At 38.9% G+C, this 12,196-nt stretch overlaps 1 protein-coding gene across 1 annotated transcript in view; it reads left to right on the forward strand.

Moving 5' to 3' along the window:
* Window positions 1-9,045, forward strand: part of LOC126483632 (tubulin beta chain) — a 66,519-nt gene extending 57,474 nt beyond the window's left edge. The window contains exon 6 of the mRNA XM_050106686.1: window positions 8,677-9,045. Within this exon, the coding sequence (XP_049962643.1) occupies window positions 8,677-9,045 (369 nt within the window). The remainder of the gene's footprint in view (window positions 1-8,676) is intronic.
* Window positions 9,046-12,196: the final 3,151 nt, after the last annotated feature.

Genomic DNA, 12,196 nt, shown 5'->3' on the forward strand with positions numbered 1-12,196 from the left:
TTGATACCAAGAACTTGATATCCATGGTTGCGGGTGACGTGTGGGTTACCCTCACCGATGGTGGACATTGTGCATATTGAAGACATCTTCACGAGCAAATGCTGATTCATACGATGATATTATGGTGTTCACGAAGTCATTGTTGCCTTCCTGTCGTTGTTGGAACCATTCACAGAATCGCATCTGCTGATGGTAATCTGCAAGAAGCATGTGTTGCATGACAGCATAATGATAGGGGTGCAACCATACTTGTGCACCACGTTAACAACCTTGTGTTGCGAGACTCGCAGCTGCCTTGCTACTTTACGTGTACTTTGCTGAGGTTCTTTGTGTATGACCTCCAGAATAGCTTCCTCAGTAGCTGGAGTATGGCGAGCCCATGGATGACCTCTGCCACATGACAGTGGAAGGAGAGAACCTGACACCCGAAGATGCAGCTCCAGACGATGAAACACATTTTTATCTGGATGGAGTCAACAAGGATATCTAACAGCATATTCACAAGTGGCAACAACAGCCCAGTTTTCAGATGCACCAAGGACCAGAAGCATATCCACATATTCATCATTTGTGTATGCCATGTGTCTGCCACATTGGTTTAGAGGTTTACAATGAGAAAATTCGATACGTGTACGCATGTACATTGGAGTTGTCATGAGCGTCTGGTGGACAGCGCATACAGAATAAACACACCCTCGGTCCTGCACACTGTTCCAGCTAACACGCATTACCCCTCTGACAGATATTGTTCTGCATGATTCATCTCGACACCATTAATTGTGAAATGTTCGGTTTCGAATTACACTGTTTCCCTAATGGTAATAGATGTGATGTTTTCACAATCCCAGCGATAGAATAATAATAATAATAATAATAATAATAATAACAATAATAATAATAATAATAATAATAATAATAATAATGATAATAATAATACTGGCAGGCCGCAATGGCCAAGCAGTTCTAGGCACTTCAGTCTGGAACCACACTGCTGCTACAGTCGCAGATTCGAATCCTGCCTCGGGCAAGGATGTGTGTGGTGTCCATAGGTTAGTTAGGTTTAAGTAGTTCTAATTTTAGGGGACTGATGACCTCAGATGTTAAGTCCCATAGTGCTTAGAGCCATTTGAACCATTTGAATAATAATAATAATGCATTGAGATATGTACTAAACAGCATGCAGTTACCAGATTCAGTATTTGAAATGCATAATTAGTAGGACCATGGTGATACATACAAATAGTAACCAAATCTGGACATTATTTGCAAAGCACATTGCTAGTCCTGCTGGTAATGAAGGCCCTAACAAACGAGGCAAGAATAATAGCTGGTACTAATCTATGGGATCATTGGAGGAGGGTACAAAGCAAACAGGTTTCGCATCTAGCAGATGAAGTAATGGGAATAAATTCATGCCGACGATGTGGAAAGGGCTTCTTTCAAAGCTTACAAATGTTTCACATCTATGTTTGTAGTATGTAAGTGCAAATGTTTTCTAGAGGACCCACTGCCATCGATCTTGACGATTCAGATGCCTGGTACCATACCACCTGGACTACATTTACCAAATAAAAAACACCTTTCCCAACCCAGGATCGAACCATCGAGCCCCTGCATGCTTTTCTAACTCAAAAATCTATCCACTGAACCAACTAAAAAACACAGACAATGTGTGCTGACAGAGTGAGTTACCATACATGTGGTTACAGTGTTACCTGATTACCACTCTTTAACGTCCTTTTTCTGCCAGATGTACTCGCCAGACGAAATTTTGTGACAGACATTTTTTTATCACTGGCATGTGAGGAGTCGTGCTGTGAAACCCAAGTGCACAAATTTCGCATCAACCTGTATACCTAGAAATCTACCTTTATCGGTGTCTGTTGTTTTAACTCCATGTATATTATTGACAGACGTTTGGTGTGAATTTACAAATTTAAATGGCAATAACTGAGATTTACTGATATTAACCATCAAACCTTGATTGCAGAACTCAGTAATTATTTGATCTAGTCCCTCAGTTGCAGCCAATGTAAACTCACTGTTTTGTTTGCCAACAAATAACAGTAGAAATCGTCTGCATAGCTTGCAAACTGGGAGCTGAGAGTTGGTTCTACATTATTTGTGAACAGAAGGAGAAGGAAAGGACCTAGAACTGAGCCCTGGAGTACACCTTGTGTGATTGGAAATTTGACCTGATCACTGATTTTGTAAATCTGCTTTGCAACTGACAAGATATTTGAAGACAAATTCAACTTGAACAGAATAGGGGTTCAGTATGTACAGTGTACACATCCTCATAAATAGGGTTACTGCTTTTTAAACAATGGAAAATCCAGGTTGGTATATCAACAGTTATGAAAAACTTAGACTGCTACTCACTGTAAAAATTAGAGCATTGAGTTACAGACAGGAACAACAAAAAGACTTGTATACACTTAGGTTTTGGGCAATCTTTCTTCAGAAAAATGGAAAACTCACACGTATTCACACCAGCAGACCTGCCTCAGGCGCACATGACTGTGTGTCTGGCCACTTTTCTGGCCTCTTTAGTCAGACTGCCAGTCTTGCACTGAAGAGAGAAACATTATCATGCTGACAGAGGAAAGCTCAAATTTCAATCTGTTGCTACACTGTAGGGAGTGTGCCATTTAAAATGCTTTATAAATGTGTTCCCAGTGTTCAGCAACATTATCAGCAGAACTGTAATGTATCAAAGCTTTTAAACATTCTGACACAAAAGAAAGAAAGAAAGAAAAATCTGATAGTTCAAGTGGTATAGTGCTTCAGAGAGAACTTGCAGAATATTGTTAATAATTTTCCTGAGTATGTCATTGTAGTAGGGGTGGCTTCAACTTGCCAGGTTTAGACTGGGAGAGCAATGCCATCAAAATTGGTGCCAGAGACAGGGATTCATGTGATATTATTCTGAATGCATTGTTCAAAAGTTACTTCAAGCAGATATTTAGAAAACCAACTCGTGAAGTTAATGTAATAGATCCCCTAGCAACAAACAGACCTGACCACATCAAATCAATTAACATAGAGGAAGGTATCAGTGATCATAAAGCTGTGTTAGCAACCACGACTACTAGTTTTGCAAGGAATGTTAAGAAAGGTATTTTTGCTTAGCAAGAGTGATGGGATACAAATTTCAGAGTATCTGAGTAGTCAATATCAGATATTCAGTAGTAGGGTCAAAGATGTGAAGCATAAACGAAAAAGATTTGAAAGCATTGTTGAATAATCCTTCAACGAGTATGTTCCAGGCAAGGTCTTAAGATATGGAAAGACCCACTGCAGTTTAATAGCTGTGTTGGAAAACTGCTGTGTGAAGAAAGAGAGCTTCATCAAAGACTTTGAAAGTAAAATTTTGTCAACCAATCTGAGTAAATACCTTCAGAGGGTTTGATCTTATGCAAAATCAGTAAGTGGTTCAAAATCATCTATTCATTCACTCAGTGACCACACAGGCACAGAAATGAAAGATAGCAAAGAGAAGGCCAAAATACTCAATTCAGTCTTTTGAAATTGTGTTACTGTGGAAAATTGTAACAAGGTCCTTCCTTTCAATCATTGTGTGAATGCCAAAATGGCAGATATTGAGATAACTGATTGCAGAACAGAAAAGCAACTCAATTGCTTAGTAGTGGCAAGGCATTGGGACCAGATGAGATACCTGTAAGATCCTGCAAAAAATATATGAAAGAATTTGCTCCCCTTCTAGTAGCGGTTTACTGTGGATCACTGGAGCAAAGGAAGGTGCCTTGAAAAAAAGTGCAGGTCATTCTTGTTTTCAAGAAGGATTGAAGGACAGATGCACATAATTATAGGCCTACATTGTTAACATCAATCTGCTGTAGAATTATGGAACATGTTTTATGCTCAAGATTTATGACATTTTTGGAGAACAAAAATCCCCTCTAAGAAAATCAACAAGTATTCTGCAAACAGAAATCTTGCAAAACTCAGCTCACTCTGTTCCTCCACGAGATCCATAGCACTGCAGTCAATGGTGCTCAGGTTGGTGCTGCCATTTAATGAAAAAAATATGAGCTTACTGAGTATTGGACCAGATTTGCAACTAGATTCAAGACTTCCTTGCAGATGTCACCCTTAATGGAACAAAATATAGAGATGTAAATATAATATCTGGATTACCCAAAAGAAGTGCAACAGAACTGTTAACTGTTTGCATTGGATATGAACGATCTCGTAGAAAGCATTGGAAGCTCTTTAACACTGTTCGCAGATGATGCGGTTGTCTATGAGAAAGTAGCAATGCCAGTAGACAGTATCTATTTGCAGAATGGCCTGTGTAGAATTGATGAATGGAGCAGGTTCTGGCAGTTGACCCTCAACGTAGATAATGTAAGAAGAAATCCACTACTGCACAACTACATTAATGACAAAATGCTGGTAACAGTATCTACCATAAAATATCTAGGAGTAACTGTCCTGAGCAACCTTAAGTTAAAAGATTACGTAAAGCAAATATTAAGAAAAGCAGATGCCAGATTCATAGGAAATGTAACTCGCAAAGGAAAGGAGTGATTGACAAGGCACTTGTTTCACCACTACTTGAATATTGTTCATATATCTGAGATCTTTTATCAGGTAGGACTAATAGAAGAGAGGGGAGAGGGAGAGGGAGAGGGGGAGGGAGAGGGAGAGGGAGAAGGAGAAGGAGAGGGTGAGGGAGAGGGGGGGAGAGGGAGAGGGGGGGGGGGAAGAGAGAGAGAGAGATCCAATGAAGAACAGCTTTCATCCTTGGATCATTTTGTTGGTATGAGGGCATTAGAAAGATGCTCAAAAAACTCCAGAGGCAGATGTTAGAAGAGAGGCATTGTGCATCATGAAGAGATTTACTATTGAAATTATGAGAGAACACTGTCCTGGCAGAGTCAGACAACATATATCTCGTGAAGTGACCATGATGAGAAAATTCAAGAAATTGGAGCTAATATAAAGGCTTAGCAACAATCATTCTCCCCACGTGCCATACACAATTGAAACAAGAAAGGGGAACCAACTAGTGTTACCCGAAGTACCTTCCGGCACACACTGTTAGGTGGCTTGCGGAGTACTATGTAGATGTAGATGTTCAAGTCTGGGCACCTGGGAGGCCCCAGTGTTGGTAAAGCACAACTAATACACAGTGTTGAGGATTTGCACTATATATTTTTGAACACCTACATGGTTCAAATGGCTCTGAGTACTATGCGACTTAACTTCTGAGGTCATCAGTCGCCTAGAACTTAGAACTAATTAAACCTAACTAACCTAAGGACATCACACACATCCATGCCCGAGGCAGGATTCGAACCTGCGACCGTAGCAGTCACGTGGTTGCAGACTGAAGCGCCTTTAACCGCACGGCCACACCGGCCGGCGAACACCTACATGGAAGTGGGCCAGTGCACCATCATATGTGTACTGCAAATGCATTCTTTCATCATAGGAAACATTATCAAATATTCTGATTAATTTGAGTGGCAGTAAATTGAAGGTACACTAGACCAGTAAGTTGAACAGCTGTAGCTGTGGGGAAAGAATTCACGTACAGTTAAAAGTGGGAGGTTGAGAATGTGTGCCCAGCATCCACCTATGTCCCTGTTTGATTTAAATACAGTCTAATTGTTATTTCAATTATTTATGTTCAGTAATTCAGTCAAAGAATATAATTATGTAGTTATAGTTGCTGTTCACTTGACAAGCATTTCAAGACCAGTAGACTTAGGTCACAGTTGTAGCCTCAGTATTTTTAGTGCTACTTTCACTCTGGATAGAGCCATTTTGGAATAACACTATGTCAAATTCATCATCTGAGGGTGACTGAAAGATGTCAGGCACTGCTGAATGAAGGCATGAGACAAGGGGCTCATACTCCTGCAATAGACATAGATGAAAGATCTGTCCCATATGTCCTTCCACCACCAGTTGCTCCACTCTGGTCACAAGCAATCCTATGAAACGCAGGGCTAACTGTGAAAGCAGTCATGTGATATACAAACAAAGCTGCAACCTCTATGGTGCTTTCCATGTGAGCGTAACAATCAACATGCTGTCTGTCTATATGGGGGGCCACTGATAAAATGTGGTCAAGAGACAGCTGGACAACCAGTTGCTGAACAGGCCGCCCAACAATACATGCTTCATTTCAATGACTGCTTTGCAGCCTACTCCATGTCAATCCTTCCTAACAATACCAACTTTTCTGAATCATCCAGGTAGGAGCTCTACCTGCAATATATCCTACACTTCCATAATCCCCTGGCATCAACCTTCAGTGGACACTGACTTTTGTCGATCTGTCCCATTTTCTACTCCCATATCAGCACTGCACAGACTTCTGTTCCACCAACACAACCACAGTCTTTTTACTTCTCTGATTTTACACGCCCCCCCACCAATCCTTCTGTCTAACCTCCTGATTTCACATAGCTTCCATACTCTCTCCCACCTTATCCCTGTATGCTCCCACAAGCAGCACTTTACTATCCCCCAACCCTACTGTGCTCTCTCAACCCTCCCTGCCACAGCCTCCTCCTTACCCTCACCATCCATAAATTGATTCTCCCATCATGTGCAGTTGCTGTACATTGTCTGGCCTCAGTGGCCACAGCCAATGGTCTTGTGTGTGTGAGTTGTGCTTGTGTGAATGTATGAGTGTTTACTACTTTAGAAGGCCTTTTGGTCAAAAACTTAAATGTATAGCAGTATTTTTGTTGTGCCTGTCTGTGACTCTCTGTACCCAATGAGTAGTGCTCTATCATTTCCTAATATTTTTAAAAATCATATATGCAAGCCACAATGCAGAAAATATTTAGACATTTATGCATACTGGAAACTTTTTAAAAACACATTTTCGGTAATACATATACTAAAGAACACAATTTTCCACTTAATCTCTACATTCTGTTTTCTTGTATTAGCTCTACACTTGCTCTTCTTTTTTCTTCCTTCAGGAAGTCTGTTTCCATATTGAGAAAAATGTGTTTAACACCGTTCTCAATTAAAAATTTATCTTTGTTCAGTGAATTCATCTGCAAGTATTGCTTCACCTTCTATGAACAGCCACAGATGAGATGATCTTTCCTTTTGCTTTTGTTGATGCTCGGTTCCTTTATTCTCTTTATGCTAAGTGGCAGTCTTTATAAAATAAGCTTCCTGCATTTTTAGGTCCCTGACTGTCATTTCCAGCCTTTTGCTATGGACATCGAAATTTTCTCTAATTCTTGTGTTACAACCATGAAAATCTCCATTTAGTGGTGTTGTATAATTTACCATTTAAAAAAAGTAGTGTCCCATTTATGTACAAACTTGGTACAGTTAATATTTTAAATTGTTTTAAATTGTTTGTGCATGATTCTGTGGCATTGGTTTCACTCATCATTGGATGGCATTCCTTTGAAGTTTTAAAATTCCCTGAATGTGTACATCTACTGCTGCTGCTTCTCCCCATTTTGGTATACAGTACAATATTTATGCAAAGATAAGTTCATAGTATATTTTTAGCAAGGTTTGTGTGTCAGCTGTATAGGGCTTTTCTTCATTAAGATTATATTTGCACTTATTTTTGAACATATCTTATGAGTGTTGTTTCCCTATGTCTGAAATTTGTCCTCTTCTAGTCCCAGAAACCTATTACAGTCCACTTCTCCAACACCTGCATTCCCAATGCTTAGAACAAAATCTTCTGACCTGTTCATTCTGTTTGTGTAAAATTTTGTACATGTCATTTTCTCCCTGTTGATAATCAGAATACCTTTCTGCCTTTTGTACGTTCTCATTGGTTCTCTTTACCAGATTATTTACTGAGTTGCTGCATAGTATTAAAGTTGTATCAGCATACACAATCACTTTTTAATTTACTGCAAATGGAAACATCATTTATATAGGTAGAAGGTAAAATGGAAAGGTCCTAGTACTGAGCCTGAGCTACTCCATATTTTACCTGCAGAAAGTCAAACTAGACATTTTTCTTTGTGTTTCCAGATTTATTTTTTATTTCAGTGTATTGGTGTTCATTTCCAGCAAAGGTTTTTATAATATCTGCAGCTTTTCCTCTAATGCCATAGCTGTGCAGTTTCTCTAGAGTTCTATGGCAAGCACAATCAAAAGCTTTGGAAAGGTCTAAGTATACATAATTAATAATGGATCTGAGTATAAATAACTCCCAGTAAATCTGTCTAAAGGATATTAAAACTCACAGGCCTCTACAATCATATTCCAATTAGAGTCAGTCAAATCTTTCCATTAGTCATGCAGATAGAAAAAGAGGTCTGTTGTTGTAATCAGCAGCATGTATACCACTAGAAGTAGCTGTATACCCTCAGATCACACAAAATGTCTTCATTGAGTTGTCTGGAGACTTTCGGCAAAATAGCAGTGTGAAAATATTAGTTGATTCTAGGACTTATTATATCCCACAGTGTGCATAATGGGTCTTTAGATTCCAAAAGTTTTGAATGTTATATTTCCCATGGATCAATTCCTCATACATGTTTATCAATATATATTAGCAACAGGTGACAGCTTGAATGTCTGAAAATTCACTCTGCAAATAATATAAATCCTCTGTTCTTAATGTTTGACATAATTGTTATATGTGTGTGTGTGTATTAATATTGTATGTGATTAAAAAACAAATAATGTATGTGATGGGATTTACAGGTAGATGAACAGATGCTGAATGTCCAGAATAAGAACAGCAGTTATTTTGCTGAGTGGATTCCAAACAATGTTAAGACTGCAGTGTGTGACATACCGCCTCGTGGCCTTAAAATGTCAGCAACATTTATTGGGAATTCCACAGCTATTCAAGAACTCTTTAAACGCTTAGGTGAGCAGTTTTCAACAATGTTCAAACGCAAGGCTTTCCTTCATTGGTACACTGGTGAAGGTATGGATGAGATGGAGTTTACGGAGGCTGAGTCAAACATGAATGACTTAATTAGTGAATATCAACAGTACCAGGAAGCAACAGCTGAAGAAGAGGGAGAATTTGATGAAGAGGAAGAAGGAGAAGGAGAAGAAGCATAATTTCCAAATTTTCATGACAGTTATTCATGTATGTCCATTAATTCACAGTTTTTAGTGTTACTCAATCAAATTAAAACCTGTTAACTTATTGTTGAAGATCTGAATAAATAAATACTCAACAGTCTTTTTGCCATAGCAATTCATTTATTTTATGTGTTTATGGCAGAAAAGTACAGCTTGATTATGCAAACTATCTTCCTGGAGCATTAACGGTGTATTTAACAATGAATTCCCCAAACAACAAATTGAACAGTTATTTTACTTTTACTACCAGATTCAGCAATTCAATATGTCATCGTCAGGCCCCATAGGCACTTCTAAAAAATCATTGATATAGGCATACTGGGGCCTTCTGGATTTTGTGAGTTCCCAAGTGCTTCCTTTGATAACTTGACTCCAACTGGAAATTCACAACATCCAAAAACATCTGGCCTCAGTATGCCTATAACAATAATTTCTGAGAGGTGCATATGTGGCCTGACGATGGCATACTGAATTGCCAAAACTGGTAGTGAAAATAAAATAAAATAACTGCTCAAATTGCACGGCTGTTTGGCAAATTAAATGTTAATTATTTGACCAGCCACTGTCACACACATCCACAATGGATCAACAGAGACTTAGTGGCTTATTTCTATTCTAAGTATTGGCATGAGAGAGTTTGATTTTTAATTTGTTTTTACCTATATTTTGTCAATAAATCATTTTTCATTGTTTTCAGCAATCCAAAGTTTTTGTCCTCACAGTTCATTTCCACAAAGGAGAGTAATACTGACAGCCCCATTTATCCTTTCCATTCAGCACCAGAATATCTCTTCCCCCCCCCCCCCCCCCCTCCCCCCACCCCTTTTCCATGATCACAGAACACTGCAGCACAAAACAAAATAGTAATACTGAGCATGTTCTTATCACAGCTTTGGCTGTTAATAACAGTTGTACACTTGTTAAAACTTATTTATGCATTTCAGGCATAGCCTATCATCAGAATGTCTGCCAAACACATCAAATGTTCAGATGTGTGTGAGTTCATAAGTAACCAAACTTCTGTGGCCATCAGTCCCTAGACTTAAACATTACTTAAACTTTTCTGTAGCATGTGACCTTGTTTGTCAACTAATTAAAGTATAAATGCCTATAATATGTCAACTCTCAGTTGTGATTTCTTGACAACTGTGATGTATTTCGCTGCGTGGCCCCTCCCGGCGGAGGTTCGAGTCCTTCCTCAGGCAGGAATGTGTGTGTTCTTAGCACAAGTTAGTTTAAACTTATGCTAAGAACAACACATACACCCATGCCCGAGGAAGGACTCGAACCTCCGGCGGGAGGGGCCATGCAGCCAAACACATCACAGTTGTCATGAAATCACAACTGACAGATGACGTATTAGAGGCAATCATACTTAATTAGTTGACAAACAAGTTCACATGCTACAGAAAAGATCTTTATAGTGTTGTGTCAAGTGATACCTATCATAACATTGGTACACAACTGAGCACGTACAGCTAATACAAAAATTTTGCTGTTATAATATAATTGCATAACATTGGTACACAACTGAGCACGTACAGTTAATACAAAAATTTTGCTGTTATAATATAGTTGCATAGACAAAAAATCTACTCACCAAGCAGTGGCAGGACATGCACGTAAAAGAAAGTTATATTTATGCAACCTCTTGGATCCAGTGGCTTCTTCTTCTGGCAGGAAGGTTGAAAGGGAAGGAAGAGGGTCAAAGGAAAAGGACTGGAGAGGCCTAGGAAAAGGGGTACATTTCAGAAAAGTCATCCAGAACTACAGGTCTGGGGAGACTTACCAGATGGGATGAGAAGGAAAGATAATTGTTGGGGACTGCACCAGACAAGGTTTGAAAACCTTAGTTTAAATGGGGGAGACAGGATAATATGCAAGACACAGATAACTGTTAAAACATCATGCACAAGTTAATAAGTGTGAAGAGCTAAGTGCATTGTATGTAACAAAGGTGGGAGAGGGACGGCAAAAAACATACAGGTTGTAACATGTCTGAGACTGGTAATGAGTACAAGTGGATGAAACTCAGGATTATTGTACAATACAACTCATCGACAAGTAGGTCCTGAGCAAAGTCATGGGGTATTATAAAGATTGGCTTTATTCAACAGTCACATTAGAAAGTTGCTCTGAAAACAAAGACAACTTCACTGCAGATTTAAAAGTAGCAAAAATGAAGTTAAGCAAAGCCACACTTATAGCTTTCAGTGAATTCAAATGTAAAATTATATCTAAAACTAACAGAAATTCCTGCTGAGAAGTATTGATCATATCTTAAATCAGTAACTAAATCAAATCCATTTATAGAGTCCCTCAGTGATCATACTGGCACCAAAACAGAGGAAGAGAGTAGAGTGGGAAGGGCAACATCTAAATTCCATTTTCTGAAACTGTTTCACTGAGGAAGACTGTACTATGGTTCCTCATTTCATTTGTCATGTGAACATCAGAATGACAGATACTGAGACCATGGGGTGCAATATCACCTAAACAACAATACAACAAAAAACGTAAAATTGTCACTCAATATAAAGATGACACACTGATTTGCAGATGGGCAAAATGAAAAGACTTACTCATTTAGCTTTTGCTCAAAGCCTTCTCCAGAGAAGGAAACACACACACATTCACTTAGCAAGCACCCCTAATGCATACATGGCTGCCATCGCCAGCAGCTTGTTGAGTAGCAATGTTTCTTTTCCCTTATATTGTTGATATTCCAACATGGAGTTTCCATTGTTTAATATCAACTAAAATCACTCAATGGAGGGAAGGCTAATGGACCCAATGATATACTTACACTGCTCTGCATAGAGTATACAAAACAACTTGCTCCTCTTTGTGATGTAACGTAATGGCTCAGGTAGATTTCAGTGCTAAAACAGAGTCCCCCCATCTGTTTTCTGTCAGTTCCCTGTACTTGCTGCTGTTAGGTGTAGACCCATTATGTGGAGACTGTTTAGTTTGACAGGGCAGATAGTTGGACTGGCATCTGAAGGAGCCAGTCGTGTTACACAATAGGAGCATTTGTTTTTAATTGCAGTTAGGCCTTTGAACAAAACCATCATTCTCATTTTTTAGGTATATTTCTGTTTTTATTTTTTTTTCAATGGCATAATCA

This window comes from Schistocerca serialis, chromosome 6 (assembly GCF_023864345.2).
Source record: "Schistocerca serialis cubense isolate TAMUIC-IGC-003099 chromosome 6, iqSchSeri2.2, whole genome shotgun sequence".
Taxonomy (NCBI): Eukaryota; Metazoa; Arthropoda; class Insecta; order Orthoptera; family Acrididae; genus Schistocerca; species Schistocerca serialis.